The sequence below is a fragment of the Rhinatrema bivittatum genome, chromosome 2 (genome assembly GCF_901001135.1).
Source record: "Rhinatrema bivittatum chromosome 2, aRhiBiv1.1, whole genome shotgun sequence".
Taxonomy (NCBI): domain Eukaryota; kingdom Metazoa; phylum Chordata; class Amphibia; order Gymnophiona; family Rhinatrematidae; genus Rhinatrema; species Rhinatrema bivittatum.
This window is the reverse complement of record NC_042616.1, coordinates 244,465,285-244,488,335: the sequence shown is the minus strand read 5'-3', so window position 1 is coordinate 244,488,335 and position 23,051 is coordinate 244,465,285. Positions and strand designations below refer to the sequence as shown.

The 23,051-nt window shown below is 46.6% G+C and overlaps 1 protein-coding gene across 1 annotated transcript in view; it reads right to left on the bottom strand.

Moving 5' to 3' along the window:
- The window catches only part of PIK3R4 (phosphoinositide-3-kinase regulatory subunit 4), a 102,402-nt gene that overhangs the window by 67,549 nt on the left and 11,802 nt on the right, over positions 1–23,051 (bottom strand). Inside the window, exons 4-7 of the mRNA XM_029589349.1 lie at positions 19,769–19,903; positions 8,381–8,602; positions 7,434–7,607; positions 3,212–3,357 (exon numbers count right to left, since the gene is read on the bottom strand). Coding sequence (XP_029445209.1) covers positions 3,212–3,357; positions 7,434–7,607; positions 8,381–8,602; positions 19,769–19,903 — 677 coding nt within the window. The remainder of the gene's footprint in view (positions 1–3,211; positions 3,358–7,433; positions 7,608–8,380; positions 8,603–19,768; positions 19,904–23,051) is intronic.

Here is a 23,051-nt window from a genome sequence, read left to right as displayed (position 1 = left end):
GTCTGTAATGATTCTGGACCACTCCTCGTAAAACAGGGTCAGCCAATCCCCTGTAAGCGGGACAGCGGAGCGGACTGGTCTTGTTTCATTGTGTTGACTTGGCTCCAGAACCATCCTGTCCAGAGCCATCTCGACTAGGCTTTCGTCCCCAAAAGGAATGGTTCCAGGACTGCTGCCTCCCCGAGGTTGGTCTCTGCCCACCAGAGGACAATTTGCCTGGATGAAACCGCCTGTTCCCTTGGAACTGCACATGCCCAGAAGAGAAATACGTCGCCCCTCTGGGCTTATCTTTAGACAGCTTGTGAACCTTATTGTCACAGAGATGCTTTATCAGCTCCTCCAACTCCTCTCCAAACAGCAGTTTCCCTTTATAGCTGAGACTTAGATGAGACATCCACCAACCAGTTTCGTAACCACAGCAGCCTTCTTGTTGAGATCGCCGACATCATGGTCTTAGAGGACATTCGGATGAGGTCATACAGCGCAACTACACTATAGGCTACTTTGGCTTCCAGCCGCTCCGCCTGCTTCATCTCCTGAAAGGACATGGACCTGTCGGACTGCAGCTGTTGGACCCAATGCAGCCCCACTCGAAACATGAAACTGCTGCAAACCGTTGCCCTGAATGCTGAGCACGGACACCTCAAACATCTTTTCCAGATGGACCTCAAGCCTCCTGTCCTGCTCGACCTTCAAATCTGCAGCCCCAGCCGCTGGAATCGTCTTCTTAATTACTACCGACATGGCGGCATCTACCTTCAGCACCCTAAATAGTTCCAAAGTGTGTTCAGGTAAAAGATATAATTTATCCATCGCCCTGCCCAACTTCAGTCCGGTCTCTGGAGTGTCCCACTCCCAGACCACCAACTGCTTAATGGTCTTGTGAAAAGGAAAAGTCCTTGCCAGGCCCCGTAAGCCAGCCATAACCAGGTTCATATTCTCCTGATCGGACTCCTTCTCCAGAAGCTTGATCCCCAACTCCTCTAAAACATGGGGAATCAGGGGCCATAACTCTTCCCTACGGAAGAGCCGCACCACCTTTGGATCATCACCAACAAAAGGCTGGCCTTCCCTGGATTACTGCCCCCCGGGAAAGGATCCATCTGAAGAGTGCTGTTCCAAACTGGGACATCACCATCAGAACCCTCTGAAAATTCGTCCCTTGCAGCACACGGCACAGGCTCCCCAAGGACTCACCAAACCCTGGTAGCCTGAAGTCTGCCTATGGTTCTGGATCTCTTCTTGGCCCAAGGCTCAGTGGAAACATCAAGCTTGAGCCCATGCTGCCCCACGGACTTTCGGGTCCTATAAGCTTTGTGCATCAACAATACAAAATCCACTGAAAAGGAGGCAGAACTGTCAGAATCCTCCCCCAGGAGGTCCTTTGCCACCAATGCCTGCCCCCCCCCCCCCCCTCCACCTGAGCCCATGCGGGACTCTCATCAGTCGGGGACAATGAAGGAGGGAAATCCCCTCCCCCTCCCGGGACTCAGCTCGAGTGACAAATGTGGCCAAGATGGCCGCTGTTCCCACGCCGATAGGAAATGGCTCTGGGTCCTCCAGTGATGCCTGCACAAGTGCTGCTGATTTGGGCCCCCTGATCATGCTGGAATCGCCCTCTCCCCCGGGAGGCAGCGGGAGCAGTGGCCGCCATGTGTGAGCCACACATGTGAATCTCCACAGACGACGCAGTTCAAGCCACGCGGCATGCTCCCCCAGCGACCGCCTGCGAGAAGAATGCCAAAGAAAGAGAGAAGCACAAGGGAAAGCCTTCGAACGCTGAGCAGCACTCAGTGAAAAAAAACACCCGCCCCAGACAGAAGGCAGAGCCTTTCACCGGCAAGTCCTCACAACTCTGCTTCTTTTTTTTTAAACTTTAAGTAGTGGACAAAGGAACAGAAGAGGCACTTTCCTGTTCTGAAAATGGGCAACAGGCTCCTTCGATCCTCCTGGGGCAGAGGGAGCTGGGTCCACCGGCTTCTGCCCCTGGCTATCGGGACAGAGCAAATAAGGGTCCCTAACCTCCTGCTCGTCCACCTCAAGACCAGGAGGGATAACCCCACCAGGGCCTGCCAACCTCCTGGGAGGAATTAGAATTTTTTCTTCTTTTTCTTTTTTTTTTTTTTTTAAAGTTTAGTCAAGGCTGCAGGTATGCACATCTACCATCTGCTGGAGACAGAGAAATACTGAGGGATTGCAGGAGGAACACTAGTCTATACAGCAGTGTCAGTTAAACTCTGTCTCCATCTGCTGGAAGGGAGGCATAAACCCAGGAGTCTGGACTGATCTGGGTATGTACAAGGAATTTCAGAGTTCTTCCCCCTGCCACCACCATGCACAAGAGCAAGGGGGGCTTGATGGTCCCTCCATGACACAATCTGTCTTATCACTCCACAGGGATGGCGGGTGTGTGGCCCTAATGTAACAACCCCTTACACAAGAATAAAGATAGGGCTCAATGACCCCAACATAATAACCCCACCCCTAACACAAGAGCAATGATGATGATTCAGTGACACAATGTAAGACAGCCCCCCCCTCCCCCTCCCATTTATGAAATGACGACACTGGAAAGGTTTTGCCAGTCCCAAAATGACCACACTTCCCCTGAACCCAAGGATCAAGAGGTCTCTATGCACAAATTGCTGCCCATGGCCCTGCTCTCCTCCAACTAACAAGTCACTTTACCCGCCATTGCCTCAGGTACAAACTTAGATTGTAAGCCCTCTGGGGATAGGGAAATACCTACAGTACCTGAATGTAATCCACTCTGAAGCGCTGAAAAAAAGTGCAAAAAGCGGAATATAAACCTAAATAAATAAAATAAATAAATAAACTAGGTGTCGTCGTCCCCCACCCCATATCCTACTCTGAGATTCAAATGAAGACTGGGGCAGAAAAGATCTTGACTCCCTCCTCTCCTCTGCTGCAGCCAACCAAAAATGGCACCCCTCCCCTGGCCTATGATCTGTCCTCTCTCTCCCACTTCTCAAACCCACCCTCTTATCTCACCCTGCCTCCTGCCTCCATTTCTCTCTCACCCCTGGCCTCCTCTCTTTCTCCAGTCCTGCATATTGTGCGTTATCCCTTTCTCTCCTTCACCCCCTCCCCCTGCTGCCTTGGACCAGAGATATTTTGTCCATGCCAATTTCCATCCATTTCTGAACAAGAGGACCAAGTGATTGTGTCCTTTTGGATGCGATTTCCTTACCTGTATTACTGGCTGAGTGATGAAGGCATGGAGATAGGGCATTAACTTGCAGTAGACATCGGCAATATTTAAATGCTGTGCCACTGCAGTGATAAATCCTACTGCTCCATAGCGTATCCAGAGGCTGGGGTGGCACAGAAAGGGAGCTGAAAAACACAGTAACCCAGAGTCACTTTTTATTCACAAATATATACTTTTTTTTTTACTTGCAAAGAGGTACATTCCGATACAAGTAAATCACACCTAACATCGAAACGGGAGCAGTATTTCAGCAAATAAATCAGCAGAAGATTCTTCAAAATATCATCTCTTGTACCTTTTATTTCAACCATATATCCTATCTTTTGTTTTTAACTCGCCCACTCTTCAGATGTCTGTGTTATATGAATGCTTTACCTATATCAGGGCAGTACATACTTTGGGTCAACATAACAGCGCTCTGATACTTTTTTTTTTTTAATTTAACTTTTTTATTGAATTTATTGCAAAAGATACATAACAATAAGCATAGTTTGGCAATAGATAATACAAATACAGTAAACACATTTGAAATGTAATTGAATTGCAATGTTTTCCCCTCCCCTTCCCCTCCCTCCCAGGGCTGGAAGCGCGTGTAAACATCAGAGGTGAGTCGTCCGTCAACAACCGCGTGGTCCGTCAAGAATACTTTGGGAAACCAAGAAAAATTAGTACATAGAGCAGATGCATCATCTCTAGGCTCCAATGCATTTTGATTCACAATGGCGAGAGTGGACAAGGAAGAGGATTCAGAAATTTGAAACTATGTCCTCCCTTCAGCAGTGAAACGGAAATAGAAACAAGAGACTCTTAAGATTTTCATTCAGCTCCATCAGAATGATCCCTCTCTTTGTTTTCACAAGCTACCAGACTATAGAGAGTCCAATTGGCCAGATGAGAATACATTTGAGAAGAGTAAAAGAGAAACAATGCTGTATATAATACAAGGATGGCAGAGTTAAAAATAAAAGGAAATGATGGTTGGCCTACATGTAGGAGTTGAAGTGGGAAAAGCGTAAGAGTACGCTCCCTCTTTGTTGGGCTTTCAATCTCTCTGGTCCCTTCTCTGTCACCCTTCCATTTCCCTGTCTATATGTTAGCCAATATTTTACTCTCTCACCTCTCCATCTCCTTTTTGTTTTTCTCTATTATATCCCTCTTTCCCACCTTGCTTCCCTTAGATTCCTCTTCACATCTTTCTTCCTCCTCCTAGCTGCTCCCCTTGTCCTCTTTCTTTTTCTCTCCTTCCGCCCCCTTCCTTTTCAGGTTCTTCTGTTCCCTGGGGTTTCAGCAAAGAAAATGACAGCAGTGTGGAACCGAATGAGCACCTGCTCCAGCTGTCCTTATACCTTCAACGACGCACCTTTCTTATTTTGTTTCCTCTCCTTATTGCCTTCAAATTTAGTTGCAAAGAATGATTACTGCATATGTCATAAAAATGTCTTAAGTCAGGGAACTTAAAAGTCAGCGTCTGGTACCAATTGCCAGGGCCAATGAAGTCAGGGGCAGGGCCCAAGCTGAGAAGCCACTGTTGCTTCCATCAGCTTTGGGGCCTGGGCCGAGTAGCTACTGCTTCTGCTACCATTAGGAGTTTTAGAAATGATAAATAGTAGCAGTAGTAAAGCGGAGACTGAACCAAGAGCTGCTGCCAATGTCAGGGATGGGCTTGGGCCAAGAAACCATTGCTACTACCAATGTTGAATGCAGGGTTCAAGCTGAGAAGTTTCTACCAAAGCCAAGGGCAGGACCCAAGCGGAGAAGGTGCTGCCAGTGGAAGCAGAGTCCAGGCCGAGAAGCTGCTGCTGCTGGTAGCTCCAATATCATGAGCTGGGCCTGGGCTAAGAAATCGTAATCCCCTCATCACTAAGCCTTGTACTAATGTGCCGGGAAGGATAGGACTGTGTGTGCATTGGGACTGTGGAAGGAGCAGGGAGAAGCCAGAAAAGTGCCTGGAAGGAAAGAGCAAATAAAAGTAAAAAGAAAAGAAAAACAGCAGAAAAAAACCCAAAAAGCAAAATTAAACATCAAAATAACATGCAAATACTCAAAAAAAGAAAAAAGATGAGAATAAAAGAAAAAAATCCCTGTCTCAAACATTGGTTGGCATCTAAGTATCTAACTATAATAAGCGGAAAGTTGCCCCCACACCTGCATTGTTGGTATGCAAATTAAGTTCCACCCTTCTCCCTCCTTTTACTCTCCAACTCCGCCCTACTTTCCAGCTGCACCCCTCTCTCTCTCTCTGCACTGTCCAATCCACTGTCTATTACCACATAAGGAAACTGAGCTCTTCCCCTCTCTCTGGCTGTACTCTCCAGCTCTGCCCCTCTCTGAATCGTCCAATCTCCTCTCTGCTACCACTTAGTACACACAAGCTCAGCCTGCACTCTCTCTTGCTACCACACATCTCAACTATGCATTTCTCACACTTCATATATTTCCCCGTCCTTGGATGGGCTTCTGCTATTAATTCTAAATCATTTTTCTATCCTGCTCTAAGCTAAGCATCACTTACTCTTTCCACATCCTCACTTCAGCTCATTTACTGTAACAGCAACTCTACATCCCCTTATCAGGGCCATATGCTGTTACTGTGGGATGGAGGTTGGGGTTGATACCAGAGAACACACTAATTAAGATCCAGAAAAATCTAATGAAGTTTGTTTCGCTTCTTCAAGTAAGTGATCAAAATTCTCCAGATCTGAATAAAGACATCCAATTTTCTTCCCTTGGAGACCCATGCATCTATTCTGTCCATTCTTATGAAATTAATAACAAATGAATATATATAATGATATAGCAGGGTTAAGTGCCTCTACCCAATTAATGGGAATACTTTCATAGCCACCAACCATGATAAATGCCATTTACCAACTTTTGGCACGTTTTTCTTTTACCCAGAGAGTACCCGTTTACTTTTCTAAAAAGAATGAGGGAGAGACTATAGAGAGGAACAGCTATGGGGACCGGAGTAGGCACTCACTTTCTCAATATTACTGCCTTCAACCTCATGGTCATTTGAGGCAAGGAGTGGGCTTGTTTTGGTAGACACATGCTAAGCCATGGCCACTCTTCCTCCTACATTCCTTGACTAGACTTGCACTGGAAAGAAAAGCACTGGTACAATGTATTAGAACACACAAACCCAGTTCGAGCCCCTTCTATGTATATTTAAAAATTAATAAAGACATGAAACAGGATTCAACATAGGATAAAAAGAAATGGTCACTCTAAAATCAACTCTTAAAATGAAACAATGCTATTTAGATAGTATTCTATTTACTGTAGTTTTCTTCTTTATTCACATACAGAGGATTAAGGGAATGCCCAATTTTTCAGCATTCTCGTTATTTAATAGAAAAAGAAGCAATAATTCCTAAAATATAAAATTAAATTTAAAAAATAAAAAATAACCTACAAAAACAATAAGATACTTACTCAAATTAGATTTCAACTCCTCTTGAAACAAAGAGTGGGGAGCTGTCCATGAGCTGATTCGCATTGTGCCTTAGCGAATCAGGCCCCTTGTGTGCAATCCTTTGTTTGGGGCAAACTAGCAGTAACATTTGTCCCTCTGCCACCCCAGTGCTGGTTTAATTGTTGTCTTTGTTTAACTCGCCAATGCATGTCCCTTCTCTCCCAAATTATAAAACAAATTGAGATGTTCAGACATGTGGATTGCTTTATTGACTGACAATGTTTCATATGCCATCTTTTTCATTTCTCTCAAAATAGATAAAAAAGCAAATGATATGGATTTTGATGCACTGGAAAAATAGACATGAATAAAACATGTATCCATTGTAGATCTCTGACCCTCCTATTATAGGGTATAAAAGAGTGTTCCAGTTCCATAATAGCTTTCACATATCATGACCTGACTGTGAGTGGAAGACCCCCAAGAAGTCATTCCTAACTCAGTTCCTGAGATCCTCAGTCAGGTCTGGATTTCAGGACAAGCAGAATCGCTAATCATGAAATATATTTGCATACATCTAATCCAAAAAACACAACAGCCTTAAGAACAGAGACCAGAAACCACTGAATTAAAGCATCAGATCTAAAGCTTGCTTCTCTTTCCTTAAGACAGTTTGGTTGGATGTGATTTTTTTTTTTTTGGCCTGCAGTATTCAGCACTCAGATTTAATCCAGAGTTTTCTACTGCTCTATCAAACAGTACAGATTACAAAATCTGGGAACTCACCGATATCACAGGCAAACTCATAAATATGAGGTTTCTGTAACAGCCCTAACTGGCACATGCAGGTAAGGGCATTGAGAGCCTTGAAAATCACAAACTCTTCAGCGTCTGTCAAGCCCTGCTGCAGTAGCGGCTTCAGAATAGATGAACTCTGCCACCCGACATAGGCTGCCACACCTGAAACAGTATCACAATAACTTGGATGAAATTTGCTTAGTAAATACAACAGGCTGTGTGTGTGTGGGAGAGGAAGAGAAGAGAGAGTGTGAGTAAACATGAGGAGGGGATGAAGGAGAAAAGTGAAAGTGTACGTGAGCATGAGTATGAGAGAGAGAAGCGAGTATGTATGAGTGTTTGAGTGGGCGAAAATGTGTGAAAGAGAGCTGTAAGTAAGTATGACAATGAACTTGTGTTAAGAGTATGTCTATATGAGAGGATAAAATATGTGCACATATGTACATACCACCCTACCCTCTCCTCCCTCCACCTCCGTTAATCCATGACAATCTCAGGGTGACTATAAATAAAAATTTCCCAGGTATGAATATATGTAGTCCTGAGTCTTGTATTTTGTTTTGTATTTTATTATGCTCTATTTATATGGTTCATGCATTTGTATTGTATTGTATTGTATTTTATTATGCTACTTTGTTTTTAGTGTTTATCGTGTCATTTTGTCTAATATGATTTTTATTTAATGTACAGTATTTATAAGTTTTATTAAGCTGTTCCCACTTTGAGCTGCCAAGATAAAAAAAAAAAAAAATAGAGGTGCCTTGGCATGTTTATGTCATCAACTGGAGGTGTCTTTTTCACTGTCAACAAGACGCCTTAGGAGAAATCTACCATGTCAAGATGACAAAACAGATGAATTGTTCAGCGGTTCAACTTTTACAAGCTACAACAGGATGATGGCCTCATGCCTACTGAACAGGAAACAACGTACCTACCTACTATGCTGTCAAAAAATGCTCCTCGGAGATGCCAGTCATTCTTGTCATTTAGGAAGGTGATCATATGAGATAGAAGGACATCGTTGGCTTTCTGACGTCCAAAGAAAACACAAAGGCGTGTTATGCCATTTTCCATTAGTGTCTGCTTAACAATGTTTTCTGGGTCACTCAACAAAGTTACCACTTTCTGCTGAACCATTTCATGTAAGGCCTGCAGTTCTACGGAAAAAAAAAAAGAAGACATGCAACAAACAAGATCAGGGAGAAATTACATGGCAAAATGCATTTTTAGTCCTGTCAAGCACAGACAATGAGATGGACCTAATTCATTCACTGGCACACAAGCAGAATGCATTGCTGAGCCAAATATGTTCATCAGGTATATGTGCTCTGTGATTCTAAGCTAAGAGAAGTGGCAGTGTCTTGGGAAAGAAAGTACAGATGCTCTCCAGTTTTGGCATCAAAGTCCATTAGCATCAGCCCCTACCAGCTATCCCACTTGCTGATAACGAGTTGAAACAACCAACTACTGGAAAGAAAATGTGCTTCCCATAAAAATGCCTATCCATCAGTCTTCAACAAGCTTGAAATGATGAGGAATTATACGCACAAACTGAAATCTTGCCAATATCATCGCATTTTCCAGCATGGCTGTGGACCCTTCCTACAATGCACAGGGATTTGGTAACGTGAACAACGGAAACAAATACGGTTCTCCAAAGAGGCAGATGAAAAAATAAAAGCAAAAAGATCAGCACTCAAAAAGTACAAAGGAACTCAAAAAGAAGAACACAGGGAAGAATATCTGGTGAAGCCGGAAGAGATCAGGAAAGAAATCAGGATAGCAAAAGTTCAAGTGGAAGAAAGGATTGCCAAAGAGGCAAAGCGAGGCGCCGAAGATGGTATTTAAAACTGAACGTTCGGTGCTCATTAACGAAGACCCTGGAGAAGGACCGTTGCTACTTGGTAAGAGTACAGATGGAAGTGAGGTAGATTCAACCCCATTTACAAAAGAAAGTATTGCTACCAAAGAAAGGAGAAGGGAAGAGGAGCCTGGAAGCACCATCAGTAAGGATGAAGGCTGTTGCAGTGGGGTGGAGAGAGGGAAATTCTGCTGAATGGATGGATGGAAGCATCTGCTTAATATTGTTTTACTGTCCTGGCTTCTGTCCATCAAAATAAACTAATATTTTACCTTGAAAAATAATTATTTTTCCCCACTGATTTTTATCCTGTTTTTGTCATAATAAACTCTGATAAATTCCTGCGAGAAATTTAAAAAAATAATAAAAACTGAAAATGAACATCCCTATATATCTCCCCTATCCTTCGTCTTCCCCAGGATATACATATTTAAATTCTTCAGGCTCATCTCATAAAACTTACGGTGCAGACCCCACCCCATTTTCATAGCTTTTCTCTGGACCACTTCCATCCTGACTCTGTCCTTTTTGAGATACAGTCTCCAGAATACAGAATTCTAGGGGAGGCCTCCTGAACATAGTATTGCAGGTGAGGTCTCAGCAAGGACCTGTAGAGGGGGCATCATTGCCTCCTTTTTCCTGCTGGTTATGACTCTCTCTAGCAGCTCAGCATTTCTCTTGCTTTAGCTCCTGCTTTGTCACATTGCTTCTCCACCTTCAGATCATCACACTGAGGTCTCTTTCCTGGTCAGTGCACATCAATCTTTCACCTTCTATCATGTATAAGTCTCTTGGATTTCTGCATCCCAGATGCATGACTCTGCACTTCTTAGCATTACATAAGAACATGCCATACTGGGTCAGACCAAGGGTCCATCAAGCCCAGCATCCTGTTTCCAACAGTGGCCAATCCAGCCATAAGAACCTGGCAAGTACCCAAAAACTAAGTCTATTCCATGTTACCATTGCTAATGGCAGTGGCTATTCTCTAAGTGAACTTAATAGCAGGTAATGGACTTCTCCTCCAAGAACTTATCCAATCCTCTTTTAAACACTGCTACATTAACTGCACTAACCACATCTTCTGGCAACAAGTTCCAGAGTTTAACTGTGCGTTGAGTGAAAAAGAACTTTCTCTGATTAGTTTTAAAAGTGCCAAATGCTATCTTCATGGAGTGCCCCCTAGTCCTTCTATTATCCGAAAGAGTAAATAACCAATTCACATCTACCCGTTCTAGACCTCTCATGATTTTAAACACCTCTATCATATCCCCCCTCAGCCGTCTCTTCTCCAAGCTGAAAAGTCCTAACCTCTTTAGTCTTTCCTCATAGGGGAGCTGTTCCATTCCCTTTATCATTTTGGTCGCCCTTCTCTGAATCCCAGCTGTCAAACCTTCAACCACTTCATTCTCTCTACTTTTCCAGGTGTGTCCACTTTGTTGCAGATCGTAGTGTCATTCACAAAAAAAAATTTTCCTTCTAATGCTTCCGCTGTGTCGCTTTCAAGGATGTTGAACAGAACCAGCCCCAGAACAGACCCTTGAGGCACTCCACTTATCACTCTTCTTTCCTCCAAAAAGGTTCCATATTTCACCACTTGCTGTTGTCTGTCAACCAATTTGTAATCTATTTCACTATCCTGGCTTTTCATTTTGCATGACTCCCTCTAAACCGGGTTATATTAGGGCACGGGAACATCATTTGGGGATAATTTTGCCAGAGGAAGATTGGAGAACTATTTTTATAGCAATTGGTAAGAGTCTTATTTCAGCCAATCTAATAAAAAATGAATATAAAGTATTTTTACATTGGAACTATACTCCTGTCAAGTTACATCGCTTTAGATAGATGTTAGAAAGTTTGTGTGGGATTGGGTTCCTTCTTTCAATTATGGTGGGATTGCCCTTTTATTTAAGTTTTTGGCAGGAGGTTTCTCATTGGTTGCAAAAGATTATGAGTTTATCTTTTGAATTGCTTCCTTCACAAGCGTTACTGAATGTTCCGCTTACAGTGGGAGCACTGAGGGGAGAGGATCACCTTGCTGGTGGCTGAAAGGAATCAGTAAGTTTTTGCTTTGGAAATGTTCTTTTTTAAAAGTATTGGGACAAAGTTAACTATTTGGGAATATTATTTAGTGTGTTTGTGCTTTTAATAGTCAATAAGGCAGGGAATAAACTCAAGTTAGACTGTTTGTATTTTTAAACAGTCAGTCAGTAAGGCAGCTAATTCACAGTAGTTAGTGTGTTTATTTTTAATAGTCTGTAAGGCAGCTAATAAACAGAAGTTAGAGTGTTTGTATATTAAAAAAAAAAAAGTAGCAGAAGCTAGAAATAAACTAGGAGCAGTGTATACCTAAGTAAAAATGATGAAAAGTTCAGCACTCACCTTGGAAAGGTGTTGAGGTAGTGTGATTTGGTTTGATTAGGTACCAACATTTGTTAATCAAGAGAGCAGTGAGTCACTTTGGCTGACTAACTGAAGTTAGACTGTTTGGATTTCCCCACCCACCCACTCACCCCTCGCCTACCCACCCCTAGCTCATTCTTTAATTTATAGGCAGGTGCCAATTTCACAAAAAAAAACAAAAAACCCTTATTGAGAGTTTGATCATTCCCCTGTAGGCCACTAACAGACATATAGTGAATTCACTAATACATTTAAAGGACGTTAGACACATTCCTACTCCCATAGCAACCTAAAACTTAACTAGGAACTGAACAAATTTGATATGAAGGCAGCAGTCCAGCAGTAAGAGGGGGGCTTCCCAGTCTTTTGCATCGAGTGTCACATGTATGATTTTTACCCATCGGGACCCGAATTGGGTAAAATGGTCGCTGTTCCCGCGTTTATCGGGGCGGGGCAGACCTCTGCTTCTGAGCTGACTGATGGCTTCCTAAGCTGCACGATTGTGGCAGAGCTGATCTTTTACTTGCTAGCGGTAGCTGCGAAGGACCTTCACCCCCGGGGATACAGTGGGAGCAGAGGCCTTCGCGGAATCGTGCTGCCAACTCTCCACAAGCTGCACAGCGCAATCCCAGCAAAATGGTGAGTTAAACAATAAAACAAAGTCAGCTGAGTGAAATAAATTCACCCCCTCTGGAGCCCTGGGAGATCTCAGCAGGCTAGCTCTGTCAGAAGTTTCTTTTGTCTTCCTTTTTTTTTTTAAACTCACAGAGCCACTCAACCAGGGGAATGAACATCCCTGGGCTTAATTCTACAAGTATTAGCACCCACCAGAGGAATTGAGACGTCTCTGGACCTGTATCAGGGGGGAGGGACCAGCCCACCAATAAATCTCCCCCAGCTCACGGGGCTGAGTAAGGATTCTCCAGGTATTAAGGTCATAGGGCCGAAGCCCAGCCTTGCCTGGTATTATCAAGTGCTCTGTACACTATTCCCTTTTTCTTTCTGTCTTTTTTTTTTTTTTTTTTTTTACTTACTACAAGTTGATCTAGTCAAACGCACTAAGGTTATAAGAAACCCATTAGACTTAAGTAATCAAATCAAGAATTTTGCAAAGGATCAGGACCCCAGGTTATGCCATCCTTCATCTGCTGGAGTCAGAGAAATACTGAAGGATCGCAGGTGGTACACCGGGTTATCTGGGGGTGCTTTTCAGCTTTTCTCTGACTCCACGTGCTGGAAGAGAGGCATAACCCAGCGGTCTGGACTGATCCTGGTACATACAGGGAAATGCAGTTTCAACGTACCTAGCTTAAGCCAAATGTACAGGCATTCACCTGGTCTAGAACAAAAAAAAATAACTAAGCAAAACTTTAGGTAGCATCATATACAGCAACAGGAAGTATAGAAGTAAAGGAAAATTAGTTTCTTACCTGATAATTTTCGTTCCTGTAGTACCAAGGATCAGTCCAGGACACCTGGGTTGTGACTCCGCACCAGTAGATGGAGACAGACTAAAACTTGTGGGCGGAGCCATATATGCCCCTGTGCCAGTCACAGCCCCTCAGTCATACGTAATGTCAAAGCAGAAAAATCCATAAGACAACATAGCTAACCATAGAAACTTGCTAAGTAAACGAAAATAACTCCAACACCCCTACAGGAAAACAGACTCCCCAATAGGGAGAGCAAACAAAACAAGGGGTCAGCGTACTAAAAAACAACAATGAGCGGACTCTCCATTACTATAGCGCAGCACTGCGGGTGGGATCCTGGACTGATCCTTGGTACTACAGGAACGAAAATTATCAGGTAAGAAACTAATTTTCCTTTCCCTGTACGTACCAGGATCAGTCCAGGACACCTGGTATGTACCAGAGCTAAGTTACCGAGGGCGGGAAGCAGAGAGTCCCGCTCGGAGTACCCTCTCTCCGAATCCCCCAGCATCAGTAGCCTGAACATCCAACCAGTAATGTTTAATGAAGGTATGCAACGATTTCCAGGTAGCCGCCCTGCAAATCTCTTGAGGCGACAACTGAGAAGATTGCCCAAGACGCAGCATGAGACCTCGTTGAATGAGCACGAAGACCCATCGGCGGTGATTTACCGCGCAAAATGTACGCGGAACCAATGGCCTCCTTGAGCCAACGGGCGATCGTCGTGCGGGACGCAGCAGAACCTTTCTTCGGACCCGACGTCAACACAAACAGATGATCCATCAACCGAAAAGAATTTGTGACCTCTAGATAGCGAAGAAGAGACCTCCGCACATCTAGCTTTCTCAAGTCCCTCGATTTTGGGTCAGAAGACTCCCCTACCGCAAAAGCAGGAAGTTCAACTGATTGATTCAAATGAAAAGCCGATACGACCTTAGGCAGAAATGAGGGAACGGTCCGCAAGGAAACCCCCGAATCGGAAATGCGCAAGAAGGGCTCCCTACAGGACAGAGCCTGCAACTCGGAAACTCGACGAGCCGACGCAATCGCTACCAGGAATACAGTCTTCAACGTGAGATCTTTGATCGTAGAACGCTTCAGAGGCTCAAACGGAGCTGAGCATAGGGCCGAGAGCACCCAGTTGAGGTTGCAAGACGGACAAGGGAGCCGCAAAGGAGGACGGAGGTGTTTCGCTCCCCTAAGAAAACGGGAGATATCTGGGTGGAGAGCCAGGGAGACTCCCCGGACTTTACCACGCAAACAACCAAGCGCCGCTACTTGGACCCGTAGGGAACTGCACGCTAAACCTTTGACCAACCCAGCCTGGAGAAAAGCCAAAATATCAGGAATAGTAGCGGAAGTGGGATCCAGACCCCGCTCTACGCACCACTCTTCAAAAACTACCCAGACTCTAACATAAGCCAGAGATGTAGACTGCTTCCTGGATCTCAGCAACGTGGCAACTACCGCATCTGAGTAACCTTTGCGCTTCAATCGATTCCTCTCAAAAGCCATGCCACGAGACAGAAGTGATCCGCATCCTCTAAACAGATGGGGCCCTGACGAAGGAGCCCCGGAAACCCCTGTAGACGAAGGGGCGCCGCCACCGACAATTGGATCAGATCCGCAAACCACGGACGGCACGGCCATTCCGGCGCCACCATGATCACGTTGGACGGGTGCAATTCTATGCGCCGCAGGATTTTGCCGATCATGGGCCACAGTGGAAAAACATACAGTAGCACCTCCGCTGGCCAGGGAAGAGCTAACGCGTCGACCCCTTCTGCTCCTCTTTCTCGGCGTCGACTGAAAAATCTCGGAGCCTTTGAGTTGTTCCACGTGGCCATCAGGTCCATGTGGGGCGTTCCCCAAGTCCTGCAAATGAGAAGAAACGCTTCGTCCGCCAGCTCCCACTCTCCAGGATCCAGGTGGTGCCAGCTGAGGAAGTCCACCTGGACATTGTCGACTCCTGCTATGTGAGACGCAGCGAGATCGCTGAGATGCCGCTCTGCCCAGGCCATCAAGGAACGCGCTTCCTCCGCTACTTGAGGGCTTTTCGTCCCACCCTGGCGATTGATGTAAGCCATGGTGGTAGCGTTGTCCAACAATACTCGGATCGCCTTTCCTCGTACGAGGGGTAGAAAAGCTTGCAATGCCAGACGGACCGCCCTGGACTCTAGGCGGTTGATAGACCACCGGGTCTGATCTTCTGACCACAGACCCTGAACAGATTTCCCTTGGCAAACTGCACCCCAACCGGAAAGACTGGCATCCGTGGTCACCACTGTCCAGTTGGGAAGGAGAAGAGATACTCCACAGGAGAGATGTTTGGAATCCAGCCACCAGGCCAGGCTGGAGCGCGCCTGACTCTCGAGAGGCAGTGGAAGATAAAATTCCTCTGAAATCGGTTTCCAGCGGGAAAGCAATGAAGACTGCAGCGGCCGCAGGTGAGCGAACGCCCAAGGGACTAACACCAGCGTGGAGGCCATAGATCCGAGAACCGTCAGGTAATCGCAGACTCGCGGACGGTGCTGAGACAAAAGACGTCGCACCTGAGACGGTAGTTTGTATATCCGTTCCTGAGAGAGAATCACTCTGCCCCGTTTTGTGTTGAAAACGGCTCCAAGATACTCCAAGGACTGAGTGGGTTCCAGATGACTCTTGTTGTAGTTGACCACCCAGCCCAGGGACTGCAAGAATTGTAGCACCTTGGCTACCGCCTGCCGACACAAGCTCTCTGACTTCGCCCGAATCAGCCAATCGTCGAGGTAAGGGTGAACCAGGAGGCCTTCCCAACGTAAGTGCGCCGCCACCACCACCATCACTTTCGTGAATGTCCGAGGCGCTGTCGCCAGGCCGAACGGAAGAGCCCGGAACTGGAAGTGTCTTCCCAGAATGCAAAACCGCAGGAACCGCTGGAACGCTGGTTGGATGCCCACATGAAGGTATGCTTCTGTGAGATCTAGTGACGCAAGGAATTCGCCTGGCTGCACTGACGCGATCACCGAACGAATGGTCTCCATCTTGAAGTGAGGGACCCGAAGGCATCTGTTGACTCCTTTCAGATCCAGAATGGGTCGGAAAGTGCAGTCTTTCTTGGGAACTATGAAGTAAATGGAATAACGGCCCTTGCCGTACTGATCGGCCGGAACCGGAGAGATGGCCCCCAAGCTTTCTAGTCTTCGAATGGTGTCTAGCACCGCCGCCTTCTTTTTGGGATCCTTGCAGGGCGACATCAGGAACTTGTCCGCTGGAATGCGAGCAAAATCTAACTCGTAGCCGTGTCTTATCACATTGAGGACCCACTGATCCGACGTAATGCTGGCCCATTCCTCGAGGAACAAGGATAGACGCGCCCCCACGTTTGGGACAACGTGCTGAGGACGCAAGGAGGGATGGGCCGGCCGAACTTCATTGCGAAGGCTTGGACCCCGCACCCGACGGGGCCCCTCCTTGCCTGCCAAAGCGTTTGCCTCGAAAGGACTGCTGCCAGTGAGTGTTTCGAGAAGAGGACGGTCTATAAGAGGACCCGGTGGATCTTTGCGGCCTGGACTTTCGGGGTCCCCGGAAACGAGCTCTGCTGGAAAACGAAGAGCGCGCCCGGGCCCTATCCTCTGGCAGCTTAAACGCTCGGTTCTCACCTAGTGAAACCATCAAGTCATCTAACTCCTTTCCGAACAGCAATTTCCCTTTGAAGGGTAACGCCCCGAGGTGAGCCTTGGACGAACCATCCGCTGCCCAGTTGCGCAGCCAAAGGAGACGGCGTGCCGACACTGCCGAAACCATGGACCTAGCTGAAGTGCGTAAGAGATCATGGAGCGCATCAGCCCCATATGCAATAGCCGCTTCCAACCTATCTGCTTGGGAAGCCTCCTCCAGAGAGAGATCTGCATTAGCCTGCAGTACCTGGGCCCAGCGCAGACTAGCTCGCATGGCGAAGTTCGTGCAAATGGCGGCTCGCACTCCCAGGGCGGAAACCTCAAAAATCTTTTTGAGTTGTACCTCCAACTTCCAGTCTTGAATATCCCGGAGGGCCGTAGCTCCCGTGACCGGGATGGTAGACCTCTTCGTGACAGTGGACACCGCCGAATCCACCTTTGGAAGTCTGAGGAGCTCCAGCGCCTCCTCCGGTAAAGGATAAAGTTTATCCATGGCCTTGCTGACTTTCAAACCCAGCTCCGGAGTATCCCATTCCTTGAATAGGATATCCGTGGACGAGAAATGAAAAGGGAAGGCGACCGCCGGCCCTGTGAGACCGAGTAGAACGGGATCCATATTCGCCTCCTGGCAGACCACCACCGGGGGAGCCTCAATCCCCAGCTCCTGGAGAATGGCTGGGATGAGAGGTGACAGTTCCTCCCTGCGGAATAGCCGCACTACCTTGGGGTCATCTCCGTCTAAGGCCTGTGCACTTTTCCCTGCACTGGGCTGCGCCATTCCATCCGGTGCTGCCGTCCCGGCCCCCATCAGGGGCTCTTCGGAGGCCTCAGAATCCGTCCCGGAGAAATCCTCGGAATCCGATTCCTGCGGGAGCCCTCGGGGAAGTCGCTTCCCCCTGGACGAGCCCTGGGCAATCTCCGCACCCTTCCTGGCCTTCTTTTTCCGTGGTGGGGACTTGCGGACAGCCGCATGCGAGATATCCCCCCGTATGCGCTTGCTGCGCTTATATCTGAGGACTTTGCGCAGCAACAGCGCAAAGTCCTCAGAAAATTCTCCGGAATCCACTGAATCGGTACATGAATCCTCCCGGGACCGAATCCCTTCCGAGGGGACCTCCCCCGCCTTGGCACGCTGCGGGGAAAGCGCGGGAGGTAGAGACGAAGCCCCCACCGTTTCCCTGGAAATTTCCCGGCCGGTGGCCAAAATGGCTGCCACTCCCGCGCTAAGCGGGAACAGCTCCTGAGGTGTGTCAGAGGGGCCCCCACCTCGCGGCGGCGATCGCGCAACCCGGGACCGAGCTCCTCGAGGTGCTGCTGAGGTACCCTCATCACCCGGGACACAAGCCGAACAAAGGCTGTCCCGGGAGAGATGCGCGCGTGCGCCGAGCCGCAGGCCCTGCACTGCGAACCGCGAGGCATGCAGGCGAACGCGGGAAAACAGAGGCGCGTTGAGAAAATTTACCTCAGAAGAAAAAAATTTAAAATAACCAAAACGGCGCAATTCGGCGACCTCCCCCCTGCTGGCGACACCCCCCACCGACCAAAACGGAGCGGCAACACCAAGGAACGGAGAGCCGCAAAAAAAAAAAAGTAAAACTTTTTTTTTTTTTTTTTTTTTTACAGAAAAAAACGCGCTGTCCCTGGTTCTGAAAGCCCTATTTCCTGCAGGGGTGAGTGAACCAGGCTCCCTGGTGTCACCCCTGACGCTGCCACTAGTTTAGCCGGGTCCTCAACCCTGGCAGCGGCCTCAACCGGGGGAGGGTAGTCCCCTCAGGACCTCTCAACTGCCCTGGGAGGCAGGGCACCCGGGAAAGAATTAAAAACAAAACCCAATTTAGCACAGAAACAATTAAACCTAAGAAAAACTAACTCAAAATCAAACCTGACTAAACACCAGAATCAGGTCAGGCAGAGGCTGTGACTGGACCTGCACCATCTACTGGAGACAGAGTAAGACTGAGGGGCTGTGACTGGCACAGGGGCATATATGGCTCCGCCCACAAGTTTTAGTCTGTCTCCATCTACTGGTGCGGAGTCACAACCCAGGTGTCCTGGACTGATCCTGGTACGTACAGGGAATCAGTATTTAGAATATAGTCAATCATAGTAGGGTACAAGTGAGACATCAAGATGGAACAAAAACAGGGGAAAGAAAGCTGAGAAGGAGAAATAAGCAAAGGAAAGAACAGGACAAGGACAACAACAGTGCTAACATCCCAGGAGTCATGGCTGGGAGAAGAGAAGATGGCAGACTGACCATTTATGTTGTGTCTGCTGCCATACAAATAGCAATTTGGTGAGGAAAGGATACACTTTTCCTTTATGGGTTCTGGAAACTTATTTTGGTTTTAGTGTTCAGGAATATACAGAATAAAAGGTTCAACAAACTTGTTCCTGCACTTAGTTTACTACCTTTACTGTCTAACAGCGAGCTGCTGGTATTGACAAAGGTCCCTAAACTGTATAAGTAATAGAGAGATTCTGGTAACAGGACACACTGGTCTTTTCTGGATGCGTAAAGCATCTCTGCATGAGCAAAATGGACTGAGAAAACATTTACACTGTCCCTAGGACATGAGTCTCAGACACACAAAGGGAGGCAACCAGTATTCCCTCTCCAATGTGTGCCCGTACAATGCCAGACAGAGTAACCACTTGCACCACTCAGTAATTTGTGGCACCAGCTCACTTCCCTGAGGCAGGAACTGAGGACTACCACAACAGCAACAGCTTCCATTAAAAAAATGGGTAAGGGAGCTCCCCGGCCCCAGAACCTTTTCTTAGGCAAGAACTCGGCAGATCACCAGCATTCAACAGCACCAGATGTAGTCCTACCAGCTCCTGACTGCACCCTCCCTAGTCCGACAGCAGTGAAACAGCCCAGGACAAGTTTTCACCCAAAGAGCTTCCTCGGACAATGTCACTAAGAGTAGACAGCATTTGCACAAGTGAATGTTGCAGTACCCGTGTCGTAGTTTTCACTGGGGTGTGCAGCCTCATCCATTTCTTCACTATTAGGCTCATTCTCCATGTTGAGGTTTTTCAGCTGCACTAGTTCCAAAAAACGAAGAGCAGTCTCTGCCAACAGGGCTATGTTCTCTGTAACAAAAAAAGAAGTAAAGTGAAAACAAAACCAATTCCCCACTTATCACATAATTTAGGGGCTTAGATATTCAAGGCTTTCTCCCATTTTGTGTCTATGGGAAAAAATGTTTTGTGAATGACCCTCTTAGTGCTCAATTCATCTGACCAACAGTTTAGTTTATTTTCTTAACAGACTGCCGTTCCATCATAAATCAAAGTCATTATGTCCTTTCATATGTGTATGTCTATCTTGGCTGGGAAACAAAAAAAACATTAAATGATTTAAATCTAACATATTCTGCAGATTCCCCCTCTAGCTGCATGGAAACACAGGCCAAGAATGCAGGTATTCATTGAGAAAAAAAATATCAGGTATTAAAATCCTTCTTTCCCAATTTAAATGAAATACACTGAAGGAAGGAATATAACTGGTATGAACGCTAAAGCCTTGCACCAGAGCAATGCAACAAAATGTTCCATGTTTTCACAGGCAAAATAATAGTTTTCTGCATTTGCGAAAGATAAGGGTCTGTGCGCCACCTGCTGGTGTAGCAGTGAGAAGCTATTTACAAATAATACTATAGTTCACTGATCACATGCAAACTTCATTATGTTGCTGCAAAGAAGCATTTTCACTAATAGCACCTAGCTCTTCCTTGTATGACCATATGCAGCTGAAAACAACCAATAAGTATAGGAAAGCATGATAAAAAATATCTTTCTGGGCCAGTCTGAACATACAGGGCTTTATTCAAAAGGAACTTTAATCCTTTGTGTATGTATGGACTCTCAGTCTAAGCCAGCCCAGAGGCTCAGCAGCAGTGCTGTGCACTGCCATACAGATGGATTTGGTTTTCCACACCCTGGGTAGTCCAGGTATGCTTCAGAGGCAACATTCACAGCCACTGGGGAGAGGGAGTCGTGACCATCATTAAGGATGAGACCTGGTGGCTAGATTTATAACCCAGGATGAAGGGTCCCAGTCATCATCAGTTCTGATTCCTCCACCTGGTACTCATTAAATACTTCATGATTGGGAATCTACAGTACAATTTCTCACCCTTTGTTTAACTTATATCAAAACATGGTTGTTTCACCACAAACTTAGCTTAAACTTATCCAAAACAGAAATCATGATTTTAGGCAATCCTCCTTTCAATAGTTTACCAACATACATTTCTGTCGATAATATTAATATCAATATCACAACAAATCCAGGAATCTTAAAGTATATTTTGACCCTAAATTTAACATGCAATCCCATATTCAATCTGTCGTTAAAACCTCTTATTACAAAATTAGTCTATTAACAACTCCTAGAACATGAAGCTTTTCGGACAGTTTTACAATCTATTGTACTTACTGGCTTAGACTACTGTAATGCTCTTTACGCAGGCCTTCCGATTACATCACTTTAACCGCGTCAACTTGTACAAAACACTGCTGCTAGGCTACTCTCTGGGACCAAATCATTTGAGCATATCACCCCTGTTTTACAAAATCTTCACTGGCTTCTCATTACCTGGCACATCCAGTACAAACTGCTATTATTCACAATAAACATTGCTGGCTTTCCTCCACTTTACACTTATACACTCCTTCTCGTGCTCTAAGACCTCAAAATCAAATGCTATTATAGGTACCTTCTCCAAAATCCACCAGGTTCGTTATTACTCATGAATGATCATTTTCAATTACAGGCCCTATCATCTAGAACACTCTTCCTGCTCACATCCGGCTCATTACTGATACCAAAGAATTCAAAAAAGCAGTTCACACACACACACACCTTTTCAAATCTGCTTTCTCTGATTTGTCTAGCTGTTAACCTCCAATTTCTGGTTGTATAGAATTATTTCTCTTCCTCGTTTCTCCGTCAACTCCCTGTCTCATTTTATTTAGCCAGTATTGTTTTTAGTTGTTCACTTTGGGGTAGATTTACAAACACGGCGCGTTCATGTACTTTTGTTGGCGCTCCAGGCGCAAACAAAAGTACGCGGGATTTTAGTAGATACGCGCGTAGCCGCGCGTATCCGCTAAAATCCGGGATTGGCGCGCGCAAGGCTATCGATTCCATATAGCCGGCGCGCACCAAGCCGCGCAGCCTACCTCCATTCCCTCCGAGGCCGCTCCGAAATCGGAGCGGCCTCGGAGGGAACTTTCTTTTGCCCTCCCCTCACCTTCCCCTCCCTTCCCCTACCTAACCCACCCGCCCGGCCCTGTCTACACCCCACTCTTACCTTTATCAGGGGATTTATGCCTCCCGGAGGGAGACGTAAATCCCCGCGCGCCAGCGGGCCGCTAGCGCGCCGGGACGCGACCTGGGGGCGGGTCCGGAGGGCGTGGCCACGCCCCCGGGCCCGCTCCCGACACGCCCCGAAAACGCCGCGTGGATCGGGCCCGCCCCCGACACGCCGCCGACATGCCCCCTCTGAAAACCCCGGGATTTACGTGAGTCCCAGGGCTCTGCGCGCGCCGGTAGGCCTAAGTAAAATAGGCGCACCGGCGCGCAGGGCCCTGCTCGCCTAAATCCGCCCGGATTTAGGCAGATTTAGGCGAGCAGGGCTCTTAAAATCCGCCCCTTTGGTTTTATTTTAATCACTATTTATATGCTTCTCATTGGTTTATTTTATTGATTTTAATAATTTTATGTTCGTTCCTTTTGTAAACCGAGATATATAAGAACTTTTAAATAAATTAATTAATACCAGTCTCAGGATCGCTGCTGCTGCAATCATCTGACCAGGAACAGTGGGAAGGCAGGTCTGCTAAAACAGGGTAAAAATCCCACTGAAGGCTTATAGTTCAACAATCCCAGTACTTGTTCCAGTCTAATTTGGAGCCCCAGAGGAGTAGAATGCTGCCAAGTCAAAATGAGACCCTCGTCTATGACTTACCTGATTTACAGGCCGACACAGTAAAAATTGCGACACAGTAAAAATGTGCGATTCAGAAAAAGAAATTATTCAAATTAGGGCCCACAGTAAAAAGAGGCGCTAGGGACACTAGTGCGTCCCTAGCGCCTCTTTTTTGGACAGGAGCGGCAGCTGTCAGCGAGTTTGACAGCCGACGCTCAATTTTGCCGGCATCGGTTCTCAAACCCGCTGACAGCCACGGGTTAGAAAACCGGACGCCGGCAAAATTGAGCGTCCGGTTTTCAACC